Source organism: Apteryx mantelli, chromosome 16 (assembly GCF_036417845.1).
Source record: "Apteryx mantelli isolate bAptMan1 chromosome 16, bAptMan1.hap1, whole genome shotgun sequence".
Taxonomy (NCBI): domain Eukaryota; kingdom Metazoa; phylum Chordata; class Aves; order Apterygiformes; family Apterygidae; genus Apteryx; species Apteryx mantelli.
Genome location: NC_089993.1, coordinates 17803067 through 17830859, shown reverse-complemented (window position 1 = coordinate 17830859; position 27793 = coordinate 17803067). Strand labels below are relative to the sequence as shown.

The following is a 27793-nucleotide window of genomic DNA, read 5'->3' as shown; positions in this document are numbered from 1 at the left end:
AGTTAACTGACTGATCAATAGCGACGCTAATATTGGTGACCTAGACTGTTTTATGTCCTATTTTCAGAAACAATGAGTGTCTGTGTAGGGATCTCTACAGCAGAAGTAAAAATACTTCATAGACATCTGTAGTTTTATGTTCTTACATTAAAAAGATTACTGGTTGCAGACCAGCATGGTTCTGATGCGAGTGTTAGTACAGGAGAAGGACGAAGGCCGGGATGGCTGACTGGTCGGCCAGCCTGCGCGGGCACGTGGAATTTAAAATCGGACTGGTTTTGTGTAGTGGAGGGGATGGTGGGAAGCAGCAGCTTAGCAGCTTCAAATTTTGCGTGGTAGGTTGGGAGTGTGTTGAAATCTGTGTCTAGTTGTTTTCTGCTTGCACGATTCGTCTTTATGCCCCATCTCCTGGGAGCGAGCTGCCTGGCGCTTTTGTGGTCGCCGCTCTGGCCTGAACCTCGATTCGGAGCTTCACCGCGGGTTTCCTGTGCGGGTTGAGCAAGTCGCTTCAGCTCTCTGTGCCTCTCCTGCCCGCTGGTGTTACGAAGCGCTCGCTTCTTGCTTTTTGTGAAGGTAAATCCGTGGCTCTTCAGAGGCCCTTTGATAGGGATGGCAAGAGGCTTGGGGCATATAACTAGGGAGGCTTAAAAAATAAAATAAAAGTCGTGCTTTCATGGGAGAAGACTCGAGTGCAACCTTTCCAGCAGGCCAGCTGGCATCCTTTTGCTGCCAGAGTGGGAATCCAAAGAGCAGCCTCTTCCTCCGGGCAGGCTGGTGGGCAGCGAGTCTCCTTTCTTGCTTCTCCCAGTAAGGCAGAACCGTGCCAGCACCATTGTCCTGGTGGAAGTAAATTCACTCCCCAAAAGGAGTTTGCTTGAATATTCCCCTCAGGCAGGGAAAGTAGGAACAATAACTACTTTATTCCTAACTTGAAACTTTCTTTTCTCAGCCTGAATGTCTTGGTATAAAGAAATGTAATTTGGGATGTGACTGTGCAATTATTTAATGATTACTTCTTTTTTAATTCCATATTACCCACCAGTTTAAGAACTGCTTTCTCCTCTATTTCTCTACACATTTTTATCACGTTTATAAAATTTTGTAGTATCTTACTTTCTCTTTGTGCTGGGAAGTTAAACATCAATTCAGTGGTAATGTGGCAGTGTTTTCTATTTCCTCGTGCAGAAGTCAGTTTTAGGTTGTGATGTTACGTATCCGGGCAGTCGACCTCTTCCTGACAGCAGCTAAGAAACTGTTAAAACTGCTATTGCAGATAGATAAAATGAGACCAGCAAACTTGTTTTCTGTAGCCTGCTGAAGGTGGGTTTGGTGCGTCTCAGGGGGACGAAGTGCCGTCCTTTCTGTATGTGACGTGAGCGTTCACGGTGGCAGTGTGTGTTTTGGTGGTGGTTTTGGATTGCTGCCCAACTTTAAGCAAGTCCAGTTGACATGCTTTGAGTTGGATTAATCTGGTTAGATTACTTGCTACTATTTATGGTTCTAGGGTTAAATACTCGCTTGACCGCCTCGTTGGTTTGGGCCGTGATGATTGAGGCAGCGTGATAGGGCAGATTGGTTTGGAAAGGATAAGGTTAAACTGACATCGTATCGTACTTGCGACCTTTAGGCATGTATGCATCAGAGCAATTTGTTTAAAACTTGAGGGAGGAGAGTATAAAAAACCTAGCTAGAAGAGGCTGCTCTGCTTCCCCCCCTCCATCCCCCCCAAGAGGGATGAACCTTTACTTGGTATGTTTTTCTACAGCAGTTCCTCTGGAAATGGTCAAAACATTGCTGTGAAAAGGACCAAGTTCTGGAATGTCACTGAAAGCTTTTATCTGTATTAGTGCTTCGATTATTCACATTTAGGAACCGACAACTTCATAATGATGGTTTATTTTCCCAGAGTGGAAAAAGCTTGTGCTACTGCCTTTTTACTGAAAATTATTTGTTCCTTTTATACCAGCAGTTCAGAATTGGGATGTTTTGCTGGAGTTTTTCCCCCCTGTTTTTTTTGCCATTGAGATCTTAAATTTGGAATTACTTGTTGACAACCACCATGTTATTTTTCCTGTTGTAGATCTGTTTGGGCTTTAGGGTGCATGGCCATGTCAAGGTCTCAAGCTTAGTCCTTGATGCTCTTGCTGACACCCGGATGCCTCCTCCTCCTCTGTTAACAGTGAGGACAGCACTGCAGTGGGTTGACTTCAAGCGTTTTTACCTTGGTATCTTCCAATCTTCTTTAGGGTGTATATTGGAAAGCCTGAAGTCAGACATGCGGTTAGTCAGTACTGAACACTCATGTTGCTGCTGCTACTGAGGAAGCTGCATTGCTGGAAGATTATGATGGTTCAGGTGCTTACAAATGAGATCCTGCAGATATTGCGGCAATAATTTAAGACGTTATTTCTTTGCTAGTCTGACCCCCATTGCCAGAAAATTGTCACCCACCTCAAGAAAATAGGCAGAAGAAAACCTGGGCTCGTACTTTAGCTGCTTCAGTGTACATTCAGCTTCTCAATTTAAATCTGCCTTAACAATTTAGCTAAGACGCTGGGCTTTGAAGAGCTGAGGTACGAGCATGTGCTGCCTTCTGTTAGGGGGAGTTGACTTCAGGCAGAGAAACAGAAAAGATAAAGAGTAGTAATTTCTTAAACCATGCGGCAAGCTTTGCTAGAGCTTGTTTATCAATATATATCAATTTATAAAAGATTTATCTAAGCATTAATGTAATAGAAGAAACTTGCATATATGTTTGCTAAAGAGTCAGTAGTTCAGTAACAGGTTAAGATGCTACAATGTTTCTAAACTTTGTTTCACATTGATTTGACTGGAAATCTAATAATTTCTGAGAGGAGATCACTGGGAATATTTTTCTGTTTCCCCTCTCTGTCACGCTTATGAAAGTCTTAAAATGCAAAAAAGGGAGTTGAGGGCAAAACACGGTGAACTCTTTTGTTTCAGATATTCTCTTTATGGAGCGGCAGCTACCTGGAGAACGTTTGGGGGTATAGGAGCTGGATGATAAATCTGACGATACGCTGGCTGAATTGGCAGAATACGCTTGCATGCTGTTTTCGTAAGAATCTCTCCACAGGGCTGTAATAGCTTGATGCCTTCCTCTTCAGCAAGTCATTTTTGTCAAGTTAAAGGCCAAAATTCAAACTGGCTTGTTGTCAAGGACACTAAGCACAGCAGGCAAAAATCCCCAAGGCTACCCAATTCACAGTGTGGATGATAAAGCTGGCCGAGCACGGTTTACTCTTTTCCCCTCCCCCCCTCCCCGAAAAACCCTCTTGCCTTTTTTTTGAGGAATATTGACGCTATTATGCATGCTAACAGAATGCAACAGCAAGTATTTAAATGGAAGGTTTGTTCCTCCGTTTGTGGGCAAAACAATCCGTTATTGTTTCAGAGTAACGGGGAAATAATGCACAATCCGGGCTGTGGCTGTGCGGCGGTGCGCGCTCCGCCGTCGCTCCCAGCTGCGGTCACCTCCGCTGCCGGCGCGCGAGCCCTCCGCCTCGGCTCTCGGGCCCTGAGGCCCTTCCAAAGGGTTACGCTCGCAGGCCCAAATCTTGCCGTTGCGGCCATAAGAAGTGATGAAAAATCCCGTGGAATTAGGCGTAATGGCTTTTTGTTTTATGCATTAGTTCCTGATTCTTGTTTAAGAATACGCTGTAAAGCGCAACATTAAGCCACAGTATTGACTTCAAGTATTAATGACTGCTAAAATGCTCGAGGAATATTACGTGTGTCCCTGAATTTCCTCGCTAATGTTCAATTTTAGCCATAGGGGTTTTTTTTTTGAATGGTAGATGTTTCTTTCCCAACTGATTACAAAGAAGCCCAGCTGAAGAAAATGCAATTCGTTTCTCTTTCTTTCATCAGAAACCCAGTGTTATCAAATCTTTCTCTAGCAGTAATTTTTGCTTTTACTGGTAACCAGTGGTAGGTAAAGAAAAATTTTGGATAGGATGCAGTCTTTTTTTTTTCCCCCTCAAGCTGATGAGGTCGGTCTCTCTCTACATTTTATTATTTGGAGTTAAATTGCATTTTTCTATGAGTGAATTAGGAGGAATAACATTTTCTTTGACCTTTTCATATGCCTGCATTTTAGTCTTCCCTAAAAATCTGGTTATTTCCTGTAACCATTAGATTAAAATAAAATGCATATGTTCTAATCAATTTAAAGTTTCCGTCTCTTGTTAACTTCACAAAATAGCAAATTAAATCTGCATGTGTTAATAGCATAGATTTATTTTCCTTAAACTTCATAACTTCCAGGGCATTATATTAAAAGCTCTACATTATGTTTTTCTCCTTAAAATAAAGGTAAAAACTCATTTAAGATGAATGGCCTTTTATTTATTTTGAACTCCAGGTAGCTGTTAACATCAGCTTGAACTCCGTTTTTTTTCATGGTCCTGGTTTTTCCTTCTGAATGTGGTCTGTCTTGCACCCCCAGTGTAAACTGGACATTACAGCAGAAAATTCAGTCCCTGTGATTGATATTGTTATATCTACACAGGGCGTGTGTCCCCCAAAAGTTTCTTGCAAAGGAAACATCTTTAGAAATGCGTACACTTCACTTTAGAGAGCAGCAAAAGCGAAAAAAGTCCAGATTGCGTATGAAAACCAAATGAGGATAGGGACTGTGCTGTTGCTTTACATCGGTTATCTGACTACGGAAGTGCAGAGTTTAGAAAAGCAAAGAATTTCAGTTTGATTCAGAGCTGCAGTGATTGTTGCACTTTCAGGGGAAGTTTTGGTCTTTATTATTGCAGCTGGCTTTTTTTTTTTTTTTTTTCTTTTCTAACTTGTGTAGACATTTTTATAAGTGTGTGTTTTTAGATTTTAAAAGCAGAGGTGTAATATTCTACACGTGCAAGTCTAATCAGTGGATACCTCGTTGCTGAGCAAGGCTTCCTGGATATTTTTAGCGTTCACGGAGAGAGAATCCGTTAGATTTGAAAAACCTTAGCTCTGAGCTGCGTAGGTGAATGTAAGCTAATGACATGATGTTGGCCTTGCAAAGAATAATTTGGTGGATTTTCTGAGTTCTCAAAATTATATTTACTTAAGCATTATTAGATTGTATTAGAAAATCCAGGCAATATCTTTTGTATCTCTTTCTTAAAAATGGCTGCAGATAGTAGCTGTCAAGCTAAGTATTACGAGGGGCATGTTGACCTTTCATGCATCTGTAAATATCCTGTTAAAGCAAAAGATCAGAAAGAACAGGGGAAAAAAAAAAGGTGTTTAAAAAAAGCCAGAAATGTTGAGGCTTCTGTCATTTTCAGAGAATTCTGTGAATCTTTATTTTTCCTCTCCCAGCTATTTCTTCTGTGAACTGTTTTTAAGCCATGATCCGCTGATGTATTTAACCCACTCTTGAGATTGTTTTCAGTCAAAGAGTGATAATACTTCTGTTAGGAGTCCCCCTTTTATAGATGAGTGCTCAAAAACACATGTGATGTGGTTAAGTACAGTTACTGAGCTAGTAGTGAAACTCAGGTTAAAATCTCTGCCCCTGCGCTTTTTCTCAGAGATCCCATTATTCACTGTGACGTTAAATTTGCTAATGCAAAAGCACAGGTTATAAGAATAAATGTCTGGCTGTTTGCAAGGCTGAATTCTATGTATTGTGCAATAATTGTTTATCTAAAATATAATATGCTATATGTACAGTTAGCATGTCGAAATATGAGCACCTATATCTTGTATTCCTCCTTTCCAAGATTTTTAGGAAAGAATGTTTTGTTAATAGACCTTTTTTCAAGATGCATTTAATAGATGCATCTGTTAGAGCACAATAAACCAGCTCAGGTGCGAGAATCGCTTGGCCAGACAGACATAAGCGTGCAACCTTTTAAATCTATTTAGGGTAATGCAATCAGTTCCAATAATCATGCTGTCACCAGCTTTTTTTAGTAGTGCTTTTACCTGGCCTCATATACGATGTAGGCAAACGAAAGCAGCGTGTAGATGGGTGCCTTTTTGTGTTGTTTTCTTTAGTGTAAAGTTAAATACCTTCTCAGAGTTGGAAAGGTCTGTGTCTGGTAACAGGATAAATAATACTTTCATATAACCCTGACAGCTTGGCTTGGACTTGCCAAGTCGCAAGTGATTTTTTTGTTCAGTCGCAAAAGTAATTTGACTTGTCTACAAATAATGTTTTGATAAACTTGAATAGAAATTAGCAAACTGCCCATCAAATGGAATTTATAAAAACTTGCTTGGGAAAATGTGTTCTAAGTGGTCTGCAATTCAAGGCATTTCCTTCGCAGGATGCTTATCAAGTCTGCATGTGCTACTTCCAAATTGAACTGTAGCACATACGAGAGCTATTTTTGATCAGAGAAGGAAATAAAGCCCAATAGGAAAGGAGCACCACTTTATCTCTTTTATCATTGCCTTAGGACGCAAATCCTACAAGTGTGCGGAGAGAACGCAGCCTCTGCAAGACGGGAAGGGATCAGATTCATCTGCGATGCTGCGGTGATGCTGGCAACGTAAACGTGATTGAAATAGTTGTTGCAGGACTGATGAGCGAATACGCTGGAAGCCTTTGGATAAATTGGCTTGGCTTCGATAGTCTGTATACCAAGTAAACCCAAAATGTCCTGCTTGCTTCTGTGCTGTTTCTATACCGAGGCAGCTGTATCAATCGGAGCAGCTGCCGGTGGTTAGGGCAGTCGTGCTTCCAGATGCCTATGTCGAGCGCTTTTTTTTATGATAGCTGCAGTCAAAGGGCTGTGTAGCACGGACGTGCGGGAGGTCCCCGTCGTGGCTGCGAGCCGCCTCCAAGGGCAGCGGAATTGAGATGTTACAAGCCGGGGAAAAGAGATCCAGCAAGTATTTTGCTGGGACTTCTTCTAGATCGGAAGGCTGATGTTAATCAGTTTTCTAGGCTTTCGGAGGTTTCACAAATCGGCGGTGAAATCTGGCATGCTGAGCCTGTCTATAGATTTTGGATGGCAGCGCTGCCTTAGTCCACCATCAGGCTGGTGAATAAACTTAGGGGACGGGCTTAAGCTTGCTTCTAAGAAAACCAGGCTAAAAAAATGACGACACCTTTCATTCCCCTCTAATTTTGGGGTCTTCGTCTGACTTCAGTCAAATTTGACAAGGGCAGAGATGCTAAGTATATCGAGTCCACAGGTTTCTCAAAGGTCGGTATTAATTAGTCCCAGTCTCCTTCCTGCCGCGGGAAGGTGCTGGGAATCGGTGCCCTGTCCCTCCCGAAAGGCAGCAGGCTCCGGCCCAGGGGGAGGGAGTTGGTATGGGGGAGGTAGCCTGGAAGAAGGGGAGAGGAGCTCTGCCGGAGGAAGGGGAGAGACATTTGTGTGTTAAGTGCAGCCCAAATCAATAGGCAAATCAAGCTCCATTAATTAAATTTCTAATTGACCAATTGGAGTGAAAGTTGCTTTTCTTTTTTTCCCATGCATGTGCTTAACAACGTTCTCCGAGCCAAGCATCCAGATGTCTTTATCAAGCACCTGTAATAACGATTTATATGCTTTTGTTTTGACTTAGGGTTTTGTTTTGCTTTTTAACCTAAATGAAATTGCGCGCTAATTCCTTACACACAGATTCATCTGCATCCTGCGAGCACGTCGCTTACAGCATCAGACAATGCATCAGCCTCCTACTGGCATTTTTTAATTAAAAGAGCAGCGCTATCACTTCAAATTAATGCCACATAGCTTATTTGAGTAAGGAGTGAAATGTTGTTTATAGGTGTTTCTCTTATGAAAACTGTTTATTAAATTTTGCCCTCTTTTTGGTTCTGTCGATTAGTTTGTCATTATGCTGGGCCAATATCAGAATCCTGGGTGTGTGAGTTGTTAATGGCATGGATGTAAGTAAAAGGCTTGGATTTAATATCTTGACTGTTTGATAAATAAAAATTACTTTCTTAAAAAAAAAAAATTCCCACAAACAGAGCATTATCCCCTCTTCACAAGTGCATTCCCTGGTTTGAAAATGTAGTGAAGAAATAGATCTTTCTGAGAGCTTCTATGTCACAAACTGCGAGGTGATGTTTTTTGCAATCCTGTTCAGTGAAATTGTTAGGGCTCTGTTATACTAAATTACCGTGAGAGCAAGTAATATATCTAGAGAAAGCTAGCCCTAGTGAGAATTTTCCTCGTACAGCGTTTCATTTTATCTAGAATATTAGCACTGCTAACCATCCATGTGAAATGTAATGTACTGAATCTATTTAGTCAATTTAAAATGGAAAGCAAACTTCTTAAGCTTTGACTGAACAGACTGTTCCCATGTGTTGGTTGTTTTTTTTTTTAAAGTATTAAATTTTAGACTTCAGATGTGTTTATACAGTGGTTTGATATAAAGAGCATTTCCTTTAGGAGAGCCTTCTTCATATTTTATTGGTGCAGGATCCAGCAACCTAGAGTTGTCGCTTGCATTGAGTAATATGTCTGAATATGAAAAACATATATTAAGGTAGTATAGCAGGAGGCATGACATCTTTTCATTCGAGCTCTGTTTTACGTATATAACACCTTCCTTTGAAGTATCTCAGAGCAGTAGTGGGATTATAATTTATTGATGCAATGGACACTGACATTTTGTACAAGGAAAATTGCAAACACTGTTGCAGACAAAATGATGAAAGTATAAATGTTGAGAAAACCGTAAATAACATCCTGGTCAGAATACTGCAGTCAAATATTTTCATCAGGATCCCAACCTCTGTGACTGCAGATTCACTTAGGGTTAGAAAGGGGGTTTTCCATTATTGTAGAGCTTGGAAATTGTTCTTAGAAAATTGCTGGTTTGTTCCCGTAAGTCACTGTTAAGCCACCGGTGAGAAACCAGTTTTGCAAAGCAAGCATTTATTTTATAATTTTAAAACATCTTTGCTAGAATGTTACATGTATGCTGCACGTTATTTGTTTTCATTCTAATCTCTCTTTATTTTGCTCTCTTTAGCTAGCCTGTAATTAAAACATTTCTAGCATCTTTTGGCTGGAGGTTTAGTCAAGGATGTTTATCGTCCTGCTTTTAAGAGGGTGGTTTTAGCCTTTTGCAGCCATTCCAACATAAACGTCCTTTAGCGGTTGGTACAGCGGCAGTAAGGGCTGTTACTGCTTATGGTCCAAAGGCTTCGTGATGTCCTCTTGTCATGTCCCACCATGCTTAATCTGAAAACACACGTAAAATATTTAACATAGCTAGATGGTACAAGATAAGAGTTGGAGCCGTTCTCTATCTGTGATATTAGTTATGCTTGAGCTCACTGAAGTCACAAGTTGGTTGTTAGCGGAATAATATGGATAAATGTTTTATGGATACAAAGGAAACGGTCTGTGTCAATATGGTAATGTTCAGAGGCAACAGGCTTCCCTCCCCACCTCGCTGCCAAATTGAAGGATATTTGCCATTGCCGGTCGGTTGAGGTGCAGCGAGTAGGGAAAACGGTAGGTTTGCTCTAACCAGCCTGTTTGTTTTGTCGTTCATCCCTGGCGGCTGTCGGTAGCGCTAGCCTGAATAAACAGAGACTATTGATCAAATTTGAAGTCATTAACTTGGCAGTTTAAATAGATGCTGTCCTATATAATTAGAACAAGGGAGTAACACATAGGCTGATACGGCTTTATTCTGAATAAAAGCCGCCTTTTCACGAAATCTTGTTTGGTGCTATTCAGCTCTCGGTTTTGTGCCTCTAGTAGGTCACATGAGAATTAGACATTTTGTTTAAAATACCTAAAGGGGAGAAGCCAGCTTTGCTTGTGTACGTGAGCGATGACATTGATATAACGTGGATCTGCTGAACTTTGATACTGATTGGAAGCGGCGCTTGGAAGAAGGGGCTGCTACCACGTTGTGCGAGGTTACTGGTTAACCACGTCCAGCCAGACCATTTTTTGGGGAGGCGAACGGGAGTATTCAGGGAAGAATAACGTCAGTATTACCTTCCCCCTCCAAACGATTAGCATTGCTTCCAGCTCTGAACCAGGGCGAGTTTGTCCATTTTGCTGCTTTGCTGAGAAGCAAACGCCTGTCAGATCTGCATCCCTATACTCAAACCCAGCAGGTGATTGAGTATTTTAAAAGCTCAAAGTTTCTTTTTAACAGCTCCTTTAGTGCGATACCTCTGCCAGCCTCCTAGATTATTTCAATGTTTTAGATGCCGTTTAGCACAGCCATAAGGTATACAGCGTATTTTCCCATATCCGCCTTGGATATCTATTGGGGGCGAATGGTGGTGTAGTGCAAACGTAGCCATAATCTCATTAATCCGTGACCGGGTTCATCAAGCCTTCGTAGGACCCACAGTGCTTTTAGGGGATTTTCCACTTGTGTGACTAACGAATGATAAAAATTTGCCTTCAGAGAGCTATGAATATCTCTGTAATTCCGGTTGGAACAAGCCCCGTTTCGAGCCCGTTCTCCTCCTTTCCCCTCTGCCACGGCTTCCTCGCTCCTCCCTGCGCCCCGGTGCTGCCGCCTGCTCCTGCGGCCATGGCCCCGTGGGAGCCCCCGCGGAGCTGGCGCGGAGCCCACGCGTACGCCCCGACCTCGCCGCGCACCTTCTAATGCCACTGCCCTTCAGCACTTGGGGACAAATAATATCATGTGCGGTGCTTCCTGTGTTTTTTCGCTCGTAAGCAAGAAGGACTGGAGTAGAGAGCTCCGAACAAATGCTCCAAATGTGTAAGGAAAGAAAAGAGCAGCTTGTAACATCTTGGGCACGTGTCGAAAGGGATTATAACAGACTGATTAATCGGGAAACAAATAGCTGAAGGTTTCAGAGTTAACATTTTTTCAGGAGTTAAAGACAATATTCCAAAACAGCTGATGTATTTTATTCAAAATCAGAAGCGATGCCAAGAAGCTTATTTGAGTGAGCAAAATTTGTATTTCCTCTTCCTGGATTTAAACTTTGCACCTTTATTTTAGCTTTCACGCTTGAGTTAGTAAAGTCGTTTTTCTGTTTCTGTAGCTAAGTGCTTAAATTATCCCTCTGAACCACTTTTGAAGTTTTAAACGGGACGTTTGGAGGTGTCTTGTTTTTCGAATTTTTTGCACATCTCCTTGATTGTCTGGGACCAGATAGATTGCATATGAAGTGTAAATGGATAAAATAGACGAGCGGATGCATTTGCCTGATGTCAGCGTGCAGGGTTGGTGGTAGCAGTGAGCAGCGTGTGTTCCTGCGGCTCCGGCCAGGATGCCATCCTCGCCACGGCTGCCGAAAGGACGATCCTCTCCAGGACCGAATGTGGTTTGGCTGTGCCCACGCAAATAACCAAACTGTGCTCAGCCGCAGTGGAAGACGTGGAGAAAAGAAGGGACGGTGCTTCACGTGAAAGCCTGCTTCGTTCTTGATGTATACAGTGTCAGCTGCGTGTAATGAGTGAAGCTGCTCACCTCCCTTTCAGGATAGATTTCCTACAGCAAGCATCCGAATAGTATTTTGAGCAACTCTGTGGCTCTTTTTTTTTCTCAGTAGTAACTCTGCTTGCCTGAGTATTTTAAAAGAAATACAGTCTTCCTATTTCAGTAATCTCTATCCTCTGTTCAGTATCAAGAGGGGCTGAAACCCAGCAAAAGAACTGAGGTTAAAACTGTTCACTAAATATTGCATGTACAAGAACAGGTAACATGGAAACCCTCAAAAAGAGAAATCAGTAGGATGTTTTAATTCCATCTAGCTTGGGCAAATCTTACGGTTTTCCCTGCAAGATGCTAAGAGCATTTATCTCTTGATACTAAGGTCCGAGCTAGCATCGAAACTTCCACTTATGGGCCACAAGGCTGTGCCACTTCTATGTGACGCTGTCTTGACCATGATGATCTATAGGCTCGTTATCCGCGGGTTGATAACGACAGGCCACGGAGGGAAAGGAAGAAAGCAGCACTCTTGAAAGAGCTCCAGCAGGTTCTGCCTTTGGCTGTCCATGCACCAAATAACCCAGAACAAAACGAACTCATTGCTCTAGGCTTTTCTGCACTGTTACCTCTTCATTGAACATTGACCTTAACATCCTAACTTTAAATCTGAGCTGACTCTTGGTCGGTTCAGAAAATACTGCTCAGCCTCATCTATTTGTTACCACGCTTACCACGAAAAGTTAGGAACAACAGATTTGCAAATAAGGAAGGCAAAAGCTGTAGGAGCATGAAAAAAATTCTTTGGCAGTGAGGCCCATAGCTTTGAAAAGCTTTATATGACAAGACTTGAGACTCGTTACGTTTCTATCCAAACATGCCAAAAAGCACTCGACATACTTCAGTTAAAATATGAACATGGAAAACAACTATATGCCCTAGAAATTAGGGGAAGTTTGCAGCGCATTTATTCCTTGAGGGATGTAATTTTAAAGCATTGATACGGTACTGATGCCTTGCTTGATTAAAAAGAATGCTTTTCATTTACTTGTGGAACAAAATTTGGGGGTGTTGACTGTGCCTCTTGAAAAGTCATCCAGCATCTGTTGGAATTTGTTGCAGTAACAGTTATTGAAGTTCTATTAATGCTAGAAGGGTGCTTGATAAGTGTTATTCTCTGCAGTAGATTTCCAGTAACTGCTTGTTACAGGGTTGTCTAATTATTAAAGAAATACAAAATGTGTCTTAGTTTTAGAAAAACAGCTTAAGGCCAGCCAGTGCACTGTTTTTCCTGAGGTTTGTTCTTTTTTATACGCCTAATATTTTATAGGCTAAATTCCTTTTTGTATGGAATTTTTCTATTGGAAATTCTTCACCCTAATGTTTTAGAATGCATGAAGAAATGTGGGTTCTTGAATGCTGTGGCCATAAGGGTTTGTTTTATTTGCATTTCTTAAAAACTGCTATGACAAAATCTGTTGTTTCTTATTTCTTAATACACTTTACAAGATATTTTGTATTTTGGCGGCATTTAATTTCGACATGAGCAGCATCCTAGATCGCCTAAGCAATTCTCTTGCCAGCTTGCTTTTCTTGGTTCACCGTAGAGCTTTAGTTCAGCATTGAGTTGAACAGCCCTACTCTGACCAGAGTCAACCTGTGTATTTAGTTTTAAGGCAGTTTTCCATGTGAATTGTTTAGCTAAAATTCTTCTACTGATACATTTAAACCCTCATGGGATTAACTAATAGTCTACATAGTTTACAACTTACACATGACTTAACGCCATTCATTTTTGAAATAACAATGTTCTTGCTTTTGAGCTCTTGCAACCTACTTAACATCTGATGAAAACCAGGCATTAATTTTGTCCTGTTTATTAAAACAGACCAATTGGAAATTTTCATGCCCATAAATTTAACTTTGTGCCTTATTTAATTGCAGTAAGAGATCAAAAAAAGCTAAATATTGGTTCTATCTGGAAAAACAAGTCTCAGTTTTTAAACTGAGATTAAGAATGTGTTAAATTGTGTCCTTTTTTCCTCCTTCAGAATAGTGTTTCACATTCATACTGAGTTTTTTTGAATACTGACACTACCTGTATATGAAGGACTGTAAATATCAACCACTCTTTGGAGATGCAAAACATACATTTTAGGATGCATGCTTTTTGAGCAAAAGTTTTTAGAGCTTTTAGTATTTGACAGAATTTTAGTATTTCTATCGACATGTGTGTCAAGATTTTCAATTCTGAGGTTTCTGCCTTCACAGGCTTTACGTGTTCTGTAGTGGAAGGTTGGATTTTTTATTTTATTTTTTCTGCTTTCTGTGAAACAGGAAAATATTTTGCAGGACGCCAATGTGCACGTGAAGAGAGACGGAGATGAGACTGGGTTAGAAAGCGCAGTTGTTCACCGTCTTAACAGCCGACCCCGGTTCTGCTCTTGTCGTTACTTCAAAGCTGTTCTGCTCCCTGGACAAGGTCCCAGGGCTGAGCCTGTTTTAGCTGGGCTGGCTGGTCCGTATGGTAGGCGTCCACAGACACGTTGCTCCTTGGTTTTGGCGTTTTGCATTTTATACTTTTTCCTTGTTAATAAAGCAGTAGAAGGCGGCTGCGCAGGTTTTCCCGGTGGACTTGAGAAACGATCATCCTCTCGTAAGGACTCTCAAAGTTCATCGGTTGGGTGGTGTTTTGTGGAAAAACAGCTGCTGTTGGTACATAAATGTACTCTTGTAACTCAAGTCTTACAAACTGGTTATAAAAAAAATACGCTTGTCGTAGTGGGATGGGTAGCACAGAAAATACCTGGGAAGGAGAAGAAATGAAATTTGTGTGTTTTATGCTGAGCATAAGGTTTTTTGGAAAACCTTTTATGCAGTGAGTTAACTGAGCTGACCATTTGGTCAGCTGCACGCAAGATTTCTTGTAAGGTTTCCTTTTGATAAGGAGAATAAGGTGTTTAACACTTTATACATATGAAAACAGAGATCAGAGATGTATTAAATTAAAAGCACTTAAATTAAAAGCTGACTTAGCAGAAGACTGTTCTGTGCAGAGGCTCTCATTAGCCCTTCAAGAGGAGCGTGAAGCATTTTAAGCCAAACTTCTGCCTAAGTAGTAGTGAAAATGAGCATAGTTTTGTGTCCACATCTAGAGGATTGGGGATTTTTTTTCTTTTTACATTTGATTAGTAATTCACTGTTGTTCTTCCAGCATTTTCCAGAGAAACAAATCTGTATGGCTGAAGACTTTACGATATTTCTAGAAAGCACCTTTCATTTCCAGGAAGCCCAGGAACATGGTAAAAGCAGGAGGGTAGAGCTGGGTTTTTGAGTTTGATTCCCAGCTGTACCTGTGTGCAGTGTGAGACCGAGTGCATATAGTCCTATCATATACTAACATTTGTATAGATGCGAAAAAGGTGCTTTGAAAACCCCAAGTGTTAAAAGTGCAAAATATTTTTGGCAATCTTAGTAAAATTCAGTTTGGAATCTGAGTTATGAGTGCATGTGGGTGGAGGAACATGTTTTTCATGCTTTAGGAATTTTTTTCCAGATGCTTTTTCAGTGCTTGGGTAACTTTAACAGCTAAGTATTAAGACTTCAACATGGATTTATTCCTCAGTTTTAATGTAATTTAAAGAAAATTGTGCTACATAGTTTTGTGGCATGTTTTTAACTTTACAGCGATGATCTCACACTGCGCCTGTCGGGATCTGTTTCAAAATGTGAGCACAAGTATGTGCAAACCATTCAGAGAAGCCTATCTTGATAAACAGTGTTTGATCAAAAATACAAATTATTGGATACAAGTGTGTATAGTCCTACGGTTGAAGATACAAAATATGTAACGGAAGAAATCCAGAATTGCGTTGATCCCAGTTACTACAACTTGCACAATAACGTGTGGAGTAAATGCGAAACGCTGTTTTGTATTTGCAGTAGGAATTTTGTCATTGAAATTGTTTTGTTTAGCTGTCAGCTATGAGATTGAATTTGCACTGAGAATAGAATATCATCATCTGTGGCTTTAATGAATTTTGAGCTCTTTCCAGATATTTCTATTTCTTATTAGATAGCGTGTACAGAAGCTGACCGGTATAGCTGAAGGCTGAGGGTATACTGGGTTTTCAGAGAGCCGGGAGATGATTTGGGGATGCTTTTTTTCCAAAGCAAAAACTTGAGAGAATTTGGTAAAGCTCTTTCTACAAAATTATTTATTCCATTTGGTTGTGGTTCTGGCAGATGTGTTGGTAGGGGTGAAAAACCGAGTTTTAAAAACCATACAGTGGAGATATATGACTTTACATTCTGTTGATATGTTTCCTCTGGTAAAACTGTGCAAGAGGCGCAGCTTTTCTTGCGAATGGCCATCTTTGAGAATAGGTCTTTCAGCTGCCGTAAAACACAGATAGCGTTAACTAACTGAGCTCTTGAATTCCTGTTCTCGAAGCAAATGGTTGTCCTTCGATAGTGTTGGGAGATAGGCCCTGCCTCACTTTCTTGCACCTTCTTCTTCGCGGACTGTCAAGGGTATTTCTTTGGTGGCAGCGGAGGCTTCGCCAGTTCTTGTCTCGCTCGTGCCCCAGCGTCTCTTGTTATATTTATTACAACTGAGAAGACAATATAGGGCCAAGAAGAACAGTAAGGTGAAGCGATGAAGCTGTCAGTGAAAGGTTTCCCCTTAAGAAAAATGTTCCTGGAACTACAGTTGGAGGAAGAGGTAGGAATTTATTGTAGCAGGGATTTGGCCCGTCGTACGTGGGGCAAATAAACTCCAGAGGCAGCTTCTGCTTTCAGGGCCGAGGCTGAGCTGAGGGCACGGCTGCAAAGCTCAGAGACGGCAGAAGTGCCGGGGTTTTGTAGCCAGCTAGGACACAGGAGATTGTGTGGAGAATATGAGAAGGTTAGAGGAAGGCATAGCAAAGGCATAAGAAAACTGATGCAAGAGGTAGGACTGAATGAAACATTTAATCTAGGAGGTTGCCTTCATATCAGGCATTTGTTATGGGTGAGTAGAGGAGATGATTGAGAAAAGTGAGTATGAAGGGTAATTGGGTATGCCTGTTTCCCCTCATCTGCCTTTCTCCGATTCCATACATCAGCATTAATTCAACTTCCTATTGATGTCCCTATTTTTTCATCCCTACAAAGTTCTTCAGCTACGTCCATAATTCTTAGCATTTCTCCAAGTTTTATATCTCGGTCAGTTCATTCTAAAACTTGCTTTCCTTGTCTTCTGTGGCATGTAGTCCCAGTTAACTGGCAATTTAATGAGTCCCTTTCCTCCAATAGTCCTGCACTGGTTTTTTGATGGTTTACCTTAATACAGGCTAAATCAGCCCTTGCTTGTGTGCATAAATAAGCTGAGAAGACTTATTGTTGGTCAGTGCCCAAGAAGATTTTTCAATTTGAGTAATTTTTAGGAATCCTGGAGATGAAAATGTTCTCTTTTGTCAACTCGATATTAGTCCGCACTGTGAGAACTCTCTCTTAGGCATGATGTTTTTAGGCTTAGATAGGATTGCATTTTTATTCTTGGCTAAGTAGATGCTTTAATGACATGTTAATGGACTAATAAAAATGACTTTTTCTGGGTGTGTGGTTTTTGAAGATCTCTTCAAAGTTGTCTAGTGTTTGCAACTGGCTACATGAAGCCAAGTTCCAACCCACGAGGAAAGCGTGCCTTGAAAAGAGGCTTTGATTTTCACTGCAGCCTACACAAAAGGGCCACAAAAAGGCTTCGTGTATCAAATCTAGCAACTCTTTGGGAACTGAGGGTTTTTTTTAAATGAAGTATTGCTTTAATCTTGTCGAGTTCGGTTTTAGCCTGAGTTCAGGCAGAGTCTTCAAATGTCAGGGTATGATGTATGCTGCCCCTGAAGGATGGGGGGGTTTGGGGGGTTTTGTTGGCTCATGTGTCAGGTTGCAAATCTTGTTGGCACTGCGATACTAAGATTATTAACGAAGGACACTCAGATGTACGTGTCTGTGTATACACATTTATAAAATGAGTTGCATACAACTCAATTGGTTTCTTTGGTAAATTTAATATAAGATTTTGGTTATGCCTGTCTTTTTTACGAACGGTAACCGAACCACTGCGGTGGTTCGGATTTGGTTGCTGAAAAGTTAAAGCCGTCAGCAGATTTATGCATTTCAAAGTCTGAAGCAGACAGTCAGAGAAAGACCAAAACTATTCTTAAAACAAACAAAAAAAGGACTAGAATAGAAACCTTGGATTGTGTGGTGACAATTTAAGCTTCAATTTGTGAATAAAGTGGTATATTTTAGTACAGAGATGTGGTTAGCTGTAGAGAGACTGCGTTTTTACACACTTGGTGCTTTTAGCCGTCTTTCCTTTTCCATTAAACTTTCTCTTGTACCCTGTCAAACATGCATGATTGTCAGCCTTAAGAAAACAAAACACTTAAAACCTTCATGGGTTGCCTAGTAGTAGAAATAAAAACAGAGGTTTATCTGCACTAAAGTCTCGTGTAAGGTTATGTGCACAGAATGGGAATGATATGCTGAATCACTCTTAAAGGCTGTTCAGAATGGGTGGCTTGTGGTACTCAGAATATTTTCCGCAGAAAATACACCGGACTATTTGGATGAGAAGTGATTTCCCAGAACAGATTCAGCAAAGTTTTTTTCATTGAGGGCCACAGGACTTTGGGGCTTAGGAGCAGCGCGTAGTAGAGAGCTGATGTTTGCGTGTTTGGTTTTTGGAGGGTATTTCACACTTGAAGCATGCAATTTTGCTGTGCAGCCCTCTGAAAACCATTTTTCAAAATGGTCGAATTTTTGCTTTGAAAAACAGACAGTAAACTGGTGTGTAGAGGTGGCTGTTGTCATATATTCAGGGCAGAACAAGCCCGTTTCATACAAAGCTTGCTAGGTTCACAGGTCGAAAGCTAGGCAGGCTTCGAAGCACCATCAGAGATGTTCCCGTAACTGGGATGCGTCAGATTTGACCTGCTTTGCAGCCTTTTCACTTTTGAATGGTGCGCATGAACTTCAGTTTCGTTGTGCCAATTATTCTTTATCAAGATCTTTATTCTCCTCGTCTCCTAAGGAAACTTTCATTGTTGTCACTGACTTTTTGCTTTTATCTTAAAACAAACAAACCTGCGATGCTTTTAATGCTTATGATAAATTTATGGTACCTATCTCTATGATTAAAGATGGTCTACACAGATGTAAATATTAAATAAAGTCCTTTCTACGTCATCAGCCTGCTGGCTTGTGTTTACTTTCTGACAGAAAGGTAAAACAAATATATCCTGGAATCTAGTGGCATATTTGTACAAGCACAAATGATTAACTTGGAATAGCAGAAAGAAAGGCCAAGGATGGCTAAGAGGTGTATTTGCTAGCATCTTTCCGTATGACCTTCCCCTCTTTCCAAAGGGAGATGTGGATATACTGCCGTTTTCTTTTCCTTCAAAATCGAGTGCTAAATTGAATGCTCAGATCCTGTCCACATGTAAAGTCCTTAATTTGAGCAAGGAGATGCTTATTTGGCTTGGAGCATATAGCAAAGTATGAACGAATGCAGTTCCAGCTGCAGGTTTGTCTGCTCCGTCGCACTGGTACGGGCTGGTATCCCGTTCCTACCGAATATTTTCCATTGCCTACCTGTATTTCCTTCTATATCCCAAAACATGACTAGCTAGTTTTTACATAGTAGTTTGGAAACCATTTGTAGTGACTTAGCGCTGTGCTGCGGGGTGGGATGCGTTACAGGTGAACGTGTATGGCGTTGATGGAGAGACGGCAACTTGAGGGCCATCTTGCAGAGTGGCAGCTGTCCTTCGAGCGTGGACAATTCAGGAGGAGGAACTTGCCCGCAAAAGCTTTGATTTGCAACCTGGCTCCGTTTCCCTGGGGGTGTTCGAAACGGTTCCTCGTCCGGGCTGCCTCCGTCTGCCTCCTTTCAGGAAAATTTTGGTCTTGCTGCAGAAATAGCTCGCTTGCTGCTGAAGCAGCAGGTTTCTGATGCAATTTGCAGCGCAGGTTGTTGAGACATCGGTGCTGCTCGGTGCTTTCCGTGATTCGCCAGCCCGTAGCTTGCTCAGGCAGCGGCCGCGGAGCTGCGGCAGATGATTCATTTCTGCTTCGGGAGCCGGGTGGACAACTGGGGTCTGGCACGGGATCCACTCGACTAACTCAACTTATATCTGCATTGAAGGCGTCCCTGGGGTGAATACTGACGTTGTCTAAGGCTTTGTCCTTTACCTTCTGCCAAATACGCTTTCGCACTAGTGCTTTACCCAGCTGGCTCATTTGGTCTTTGAAATTATCTCAATAATGTCAGGTACTTAAAAAAAACATTCCCATCCCTTTATAAATATTATAATCTAGATGTAAAGGCATTGTTTCAGCGTTGTTTGGGATGGAATGCATCTGCCATATTAAAAAAAAAAAAAAACTCTTCAGTGCTGCACAGCAATTCACAGCAGAGTGTAAACAAATACTCGGTCAAGCTGGAACAAGTCGGCCGCCTTTCAGAAGGCGGAATATAAATGACCAAGACAGGAGAATTAGCAGCTCTTGCAGCTTTGCAACAAATGCAGTGAGATTTCTCCTGCTGACAAGCCATAAACCTTACCAAAAAAGAAAAAAACCCAAACCAGGCAAAGTCGGCTTTGTGCCGGGTGCTAGCATCTCGCATCCCATTCCCCTGCCCTCTGCATCAGAGGCAGCTGCCCCCAGAGCGGACATTAATAACTTTTTAAGCCCTTGTAGCTAAATCTAGCCAAGTTCAGGGATTTCGGGCCTGCCGTAGCAGCAGTCAGTTCCTGCTAGCAATCTCGCTAAGTTCTCTTGGAGGCGATGCATTTAAGAGGAAAATCTGGCATAAGCCCAGTTTTGCAGAGCAGGGAGGGGCTGTCTGCTCAATCACCGGCGTAGTTTCCTGTCTAAGTCTCCCACTGCTGACCTTTGTCACCTGTTTCTTTACTGGAATTTAGAAATCCACCGTTTTTAAGTGATAGAGCACTTAAAAATATTTTTGCTTCGGCAGGTTTAATATGCAAGTAGTGGAACAAAGGCAATGGTCCATCTCGAGCAGCCCGATTCTGAAGCTTGCTCCAGAAAGGTTTCTCTTGGCTATTGGCTGTTGTGTCAATATTTTTCTTACTAGAAAGAATAATAATTTTTGCAACCTAAAATTGAGAGTTTCACAGGCTGCAATTGGAAAATTGGCAACCATACTCCTTTACAGTAGACCAAAGCCATTGGCAAAGGGAAAAGAATTAAATGAAGAATAGAATTTTTCAGTAATAGCTTTAGAAACTTAGGCTGCCAGTGAGCTCCAGAAAGCACACCTGAAATGTAGAATAAATGTAATAATTATAAAGTCAGACTATATGCAGATAGTTAGCATTTGGGTGGAATACTTCTCCAACTCAATAATGTATTCTTAGAATTGGAGATGGGAAGTGGCATGAGTTATTTTGATTTTTAAAAAAGAAAAGCTCCACCGCTTACAGGAACCTTAAAATTCATTTTGGCTACTATTAGAACACCGAGTTCTAATTTTACCTGTATTTATTCTGTGTTTTCCTGGTAGTTTTTTCCTTTACAGCACTCGCAACAGTAAATGAAAATTAAACTTTGCTGTCATGCCTCCATGTAAGAGTGGGCAGTGATTTTTGTAATCCTTTTTTATTTCTAATGGAATTGCCATGGTCCTGCAGATTTTTTCGGTCAGTCGTTAAAACAGTGCAAGAGAAGCTTTCTCCGATTATGCCGTTTGCCAGCGAAAGAACCGAGTACTTTTTAATCCGTTCTAAAAATAGTTTCCTGTTGCTGCTCCTTTACTTATTACCGAAACAAAGGATTTGAAATTATTTTTTCCCCCAAACATCTGGGTTAAACAACAGCCCGCTTTGGTCTGTCTGCTTGCTGTGGGAGGGAAGCTAGTTTTTATTCCACTCGCTATTTTAGAAGGTGGGAACGTTGCTGCAGAGTTGAGAGGTGGGATTCTAGCAGAGGTGTCAAAATGAGGGGTTTTTCCCTATGTTTCTGCTACCGCTTCTTCACTTGCCCTAATCCGGAGTCAGCGCCCATGTGTAAATACCCCTAGAGAGGCTGAGCGAAAGTGGAATTTGCTGGGAGCCGGGTGAGCTAGGGACGAGGAGGGTACGTGACACGAGAAATGACCGTTTGAGTATTTTTTTGGAGCATTCATTCTCATGCTGGCAGATCAGAGCTTGGTGGAAAAAAAAAAAAAAGACTACCTTGAAAATAGGTATTTCTTTTATAGTTATATTCCTGTCTTAGTTGCCAGTTTTAGATAACTTAGAGCTCCAATATTTTCATTTTTGGCTCTGCAGTTATTTTTCCTGGCCTGTTATAAGAGTTTAATGGATGCTGAACAACTTGAATTGCTGAGATTGTTCTGAGCAGCCCTTATTGAAAAGCAAAATCAGGCTTGCAGCTTGTAATAGACTTAATAGAAATGGAGACTGATGTGAGTTTCCTGATCTAATTTTTACTTAAACTACTGTGCTGTTTAGAGGATTGGAGAGAGGGGAAATGATGTCTCATTTGTTGCCCTTCCAAAAGAAAACAAAAATATTGATGAGAGTATATTTTTTGCTGTATACTTGTTTTCTCCAGGGTGAAGTCTTTTCATCCTTATGGCAAAAAGTTTTTGTATTTGAAAACTTCTTGTGGCTGGTTTAGTGCACACATCTAACATTTTGTTTTATGACTTATTGCATATCTTTTGTATGCAAAGATTGAACCTGGTGGCAGGCTGCACTATATTAAATTGGGATTAAAGTAGAGGTCATGTTCCAGCAGCAGTCTTGGTTCAGAATCTGTTCAGTCTAAAATGGTTCTGAAACAACAACAAAATTCTGATTTAGCATGTGTGTAAGCATGGCGTATGGAAAATTGGGAGGGTTAATGAAAAAGGGATGTTCGTTCAGTCTTATATCCATTGTAACAGTAGAACAAAAGCACAGAGGAATTTGGCTCTATGTAAATGCATATTCCAATCACAGATAAAGAAAACAATGCTCACATTTAATATTTGTTTCTTTCTCTGAGTTAAGATCGGATATTATCGTAACTGTTGTCATTGCTGGGAAGTTTTTTTTTTTTCTTTCCTCTAATGCTCTAAGATTTGTTTATCTGATGTTTTCTTTTGCAGTATTATGTGCCAAGAATCTTGCAAAGAAAGATTTCTTCAGTAAGTATCTCCTAATTGTTATAACTTTCTGCTCTTGATCAATCAGACTTATTTGCAGATTGTGTATTACGGCCATTGCTCACTTATGCATTTCATCTGTTCTGTGGTTCCATGTTTCAATAACATTGCATTTCTGTATGAATTCATTTGCGTTACCCTGAGTCGTGTTGGGGTAGCAGAGACGTCGGGGTTGGAAAGACCAAGGGACTCCTAAATTCTGGTTGCGACTCTGGCTGCTGAGGCTGCAAGCAGGTTGCTGCTTGCAGTTCTTTGTGGAGGTGATCGGTAGCATCTGTCTCGCGGACGCCTGTGTTTGTAAAGCATGCCGAGGGCGCGAGTGAAGTGTCCCCGTGCTGCAGTCTCGATGCTGTGTTGAGGGCTGATTAGAAATGCCCAGCTACCAGTATGCATAATCACTTAAATCTGCATAACTTACCAGTTTTTAAGCTTTGCTTTCTAAAAACTTCTACTATTGACCGCAGATACAAATCCGTACGACAGAAGTACGTTACCCTTTATTTAGGAGCTCATTTCTGTATTTTGGTTTTACTAAAATAGTTTCAGGATGATAGCAACTTTCCTTTCTTTGGAGGAGTCCCCAAAAGCAAGCAAACAGCCCTCCCCAGAAGCTCACAATAGGATTAACCTGGAAGAAACAAAAAACAAAAGTATCACGTTCTCCTTTCCTTTTCCCTTCCGCAGGACTTCCTGACCCATTTGCAAAAATAGTAGTCGATGGGTCAGGTCAGTGCCATTCAACTGACACTGTGAAGAACACATTGGACCCCAAATGGAACCAGCATTATGATCTGTGAGTTGTTCATTAGATCATAAATAAAAATATTCCAGAGATTTAGCTAGCAAATGAAGCGCCGAGGTTGGCAAAATCATGTTTGCTGGAAAGGCTTGGTTTTTTCAGTAACAAGAAAAATACCTGCATGTGAACGGGTGCCTCTCTTGTTTTTAGGGGTTTAATTTAGAAGCAACTCTTTGTACATTAGGTACAACTGCTTAGAGTAACCGTTAGTGGAGCAGTGCAGTCAAGCTGTTACAGAATATTGCCCTTGTTGTATTGATTTATTTTCTTCAAAATATTGGAAACAAATTTCAAAAAGTTTTAGCTCATGTACCACATAACTTTTAATGAGGCTCTCTGTAGTTAGTTAGTGCTGCAGCAATATCTATTTAACGCGCTGTGTGTAGCACTAATTCATTAATAACACCAGCTCAGGCTTAAGCACTTCTGTATTTCAAAAAAAAAGGCAGCATAACCAATGTACTAAAATGCATCAGAATTTTTACCAAGTAAAGCCTAAATACTGTGGAGTAAAAGAGCTATTTTTTTTCCTAAAATTACTCTTCTAATGTATGTTCTTCTAGATATGTTGGGAAAACCGATTCCATAACCATCAGTGTATGGAACCATAAAAAAATCCACAAGAAACAGGGAGCTGGCTTCCTGGGGTGCGTCCGACTCCTCTCCAACGCCATCAGCAGGCTAAAAGATACTGGATGTAAGAGCAACTCCTCCCTGACGCAGTCGGCGAGGATCTGTAGCGCCTTGCGTTCGAGTAGTGAGGAGCATTCTTCCCTCCCTTCTAATGTCTTCTTGATGTTTCCAACTTTCATTTGCAGACCAGCGTTTGGATCTATGCAAACTAAATCCCACAGATACTGATGCTGTACGAGGCCAAATAGTGGGTAAGAATATTCTCGGTTAAACATTCATCATCTTAAGTATATGCACAGTACGGACAAACGCGGTATTAAAAACGAAACCTGCTGGAGTCGGTTCTTGCTTCCGTGGCTTTTTGTGTTGTTTCTTCTGACTTTAAAGGAATGTCCTGTTCATGTAATGGGACTAAATTACATTGCCTGAACATTTTCATTGTACTCCTGCGTAGGAGTTTGTTTTCTCCCAGCTGATAATTGGAAACAATATTAGAAAGAAGGAATGATTTTGGCAAGGTTTCTGATGCAGCTTTGGAAGGGTGGATGTTACTCATGTAAAGCTGATGCTATTTAGGCCAAGGTGACAGGCAAACAGTGTCAACTTGGTAAGGAGACCTGGAGGCATTTTGCAAATTGCTGGTTTATTCTTGAACTTTTTTTTTTTTAATTCTTTTATTTTTTCCATTCTTGAACTTTGACTGGTGTAGCCTATCTGCAGACTCCAGCAAGGTTTTGCCACTTTTGGCAATGCTTGCATTACGCCTAATTTACCTCACTGAAAAAAAATCTTTTCAATTGAGAGCTATATGTGTGTGTTTGGCAAAACCCAAATTCTCACCTCAATGGTGACATCTAGTGGTGAGTAATTTTAGGCTTGATTTTAGGGATCTGCATGAAATAGAGATGTAGAATCCTGGCATATTTGGTAATTCCCAAAATAGACTCTGCTCAAGTTTTGAAGTGGTGATGCCTGTACTTTCTATTCTCCCAGGTTTTAAATGAAAAACGCTCTGTGGCTGTAAAAGGGGTTGTGATAAGCTATGTGTGACAGCACATCATTTATAGTATTCCTTAATATTTTATCTTATATGATCGTTGGTGGGCTTTTGTTTGTTTTTAAGGCATGATCATTCTTTTCATATTAACTTTGGCTTGTTTTTTCTTTCAGTCAGTTTACAGACACGGGACAGAATAGGCACAGGAGGTTCTGTAGTAGACTGCCGAGGGCTTTTGGAGAATGAAGGGTAAGGATCGCTTTCTTTGCATTTAATCAGAAAAAAGGTTTATATGTGGAAGCAATATAATGAACGCAATAGCAATATTTAACATCAATGTGACTAGTATGTCTTGTCTGGGAATATGTAACAGGTAGTAAGGTTATGGCTGGATGCTTACTTGAAGAAAGTGTATGTATAACTTAAACTGGGTAGGACTTGATATTTTTTGATACCAGCACTTCCAGCACTGGTATGTATAGCTAAGAAATTTGAGGTATAATAGTGTGTAGTGTATACAAGTGTATAGTATGTAAAAGTATAAGAAAGTGGCATATCTTACATTAAAAGCTGCAGTACTTGAAGTAGTGGAGAGAGAGAAACCTAGTTACTTCTGCATTCACTTCTCTGTGATGGAAACTCTTGAAGTTTCCCCGTTTTCAGAACGGTTTATGAAGACTCCGGACCGGGAAGGCCGCTGAGCTGTTTTATGGAGGAGCCGGCACCGTACACGGACACTACGGGGGCCGCGGGCGGAGGGAACTGTCGCTTTGTGGAATCCCCCAGTCAAGATCAGAGGCTCCAGGCGCAGCGCCTTCGCACGCCCGACGTCAGAGGCCACGTACAGACGCCTCAGAACAGACCACATGGCCACCAGTCGCCTGACCTACCGGAAGGCTATGGTAAGAATTTTCCAGCAGTGCAAAATTTGTTCACCTTTTTCCAAAGGCTTCAAAGAAAAATTCTCTCTTTTTAATACATAGATGTGGTTTACTTGTTAAAACATGCAGTATTGATGTGCATCTAATGGTCTGCTGTTTGGAAAAGGAGCTGAGCAGTGCAGATGTAAGTTTGAGACTGGCTAATTAGCAGTTGGCTACTCAGGATGTGCTGAGAGGTTGATGGTAAATTAAACATGAGTTTGTGCTATGATGCTGTTACAGAAAATTCACTGCTAATCTTGGCTGTGTATCCAGGGAGAGCGAATGTAAAGAGCTCTTTAAACTAGAGCAGTAATGCTATTTTTTCCTTCCCCCTTGGCATGTCGTGTAGGTTTGAGCCCACATTTGAGGAAAGATCAGGAAAATAAAAAAGCAACAAAGAAGCCAGTAGTACAAGAGAAGATTAGGGAGGATAAGATTAAGAAAAAATTAAATCTTGGAAAAGAGTGTGCCACATCTAGGAGTAAAGAAATCAAGTTCTGGGTTTTGGGTTGTTTCAAAATCTGAAAATAGAAATACAAATTAAAACGTATTGAAATACAAGTTAAAACATATTGGTACATAGATTGGTGAGTTTCAAAAAGAATTTTGAAATGTATAGTCAAGTTTATGAAGGATATAAGTGTTTTAGGACAAAGTAGCCCACACGGCGAGAGATCAGATGGGCTAGCTCAAGTATTTTCTTCTAGCTCTGACAGAAAAATAATATGCTAATGGGTTTAAATAAACTGATTATTCATATTTCTTTCAGATTTGTAATTTAGAATATCTTTCTTCCCTTTTTGTAGAACAAAGGACAACGGTACAGGGACAGGTTTATTTTTTGCACACACAGACTGGAGTTAGCACATGGCATGACCCCAGGATACCAAGGTATGTATTTATAGTTACAGAGTCAGTTATCTTTTTTATGTGTTGCGATAAGCTGAATCTTTAAAAGCAAAATTCAATGAAATGACTTGTCTGAATGTAAAGGAAGAGATACCGGCAATGGCGTAATTTTGGATCTCTTTAATTAGCTTTTCACCAAACATTAAGGATTACTCTTGCTTGAAAGAAAAAAATAGCTACTTGTGAATCATACAAAACAAAAAATATGTAACCCTTCAGGAGTTCCCATTTGACAAATTCCCTGTAAAATGTTGGTGTGACTTTGGTAAAGTTAAGCTTTCTGAATCTGACCTAAAATGTTTGTGTGTGAGAACAGTTTGGACTGCAAATTGGAGGAAAAGGTGATTACTTCCTTAAAGCCGTTGTTTCCTGAGTATTGAACTGGCAACTTCTGCTTTAAAAGTGCCCACTTCTGCTGAAGCAGAAATTACTTGTCATCCTAAAACTTGGAGTAGTGTAGGATTGTTTTTTTTTTTTTTTTTTTTTAAATGCTTTAGACCAATGATTTGCAGTTAGAAGAATTTGAATCCTCCACATGACTTATGTAGTAAAGCCTCTTTAAAACTTAACCTGCAGTTAATCCGGTTCTTTGTGACTAAGGTCTGGCAGCTTTCCTTGAGGAGGCTGAATCTGTGCTGTTGCACTGGGCCACCCGCACACCAGATTCAAGAGTGAAACGCAAAGTTTGTAACTCTTCAGCTTCTGCTCTGGCTGTGTATAATTGATTAGTGGGATACAGGATACTAGCAAAATGATAATGAAGTAGTGTAGGATAGACCGTTGACGTAACCGCAGTATATGCAAGGATACGAAAGATAAAGGTTTGTAGAGAGAGTGAATAGCTGGTGTTAGATTAGCTGATGTAGTTGGAAGAAGAAATTACCATGCTCATTCTTTGGGTCACTTGTGTCAGCCTTGTGTGCCCAAAACCTTGTCTCTTCTTC

At 40.8% G+C, this 27793-nt stretch overlaps 1 protein-coding gene across 7 annotated transcripts in view; it reads left to right on the top strand.

Annotated features, from left to right (window-relative positions):
* SMURF1 (SMAD specific E3 ubiquitin protein ligase 1) overlaps positions 1–27793 on the top strand; it is a 46258-nt gene that overhangs the window by 4158 nt on the left and 14307 nt on the right. For 5 of the 7 annotated variants that reach the window (XM_067306001.1, XM_067306000.1, XM_067305996.1 and 2 more), the window contains exons 2-8: positions 22532–22570; positions 23273–23381; positions 23951–24084; positions 24206–24271; positions 25191–25266; positions 25666–25919; positions 26747–26831. In XM_067306001.1, coding sequence (XP_067162102.1) covers positions 22532–22570; positions 23273–23381; positions 23951–24084; positions 24206–24271; positions 25191–25266; positions 25666–25919; positions 26747–26831 — 763 coding nt within the window. The remainder of the gene's footprint in view (positions 1–22531; positions 22571–23272; positions 23382–23950; positions 24085–24205; positions 24272–25190; positions 25267–25665; positions 25920–26746; positions 26832–27793) is intronic. The other 2 variants (XM_067305998.1, XM_067305997.1) reach the window with 1 other exon arrangement.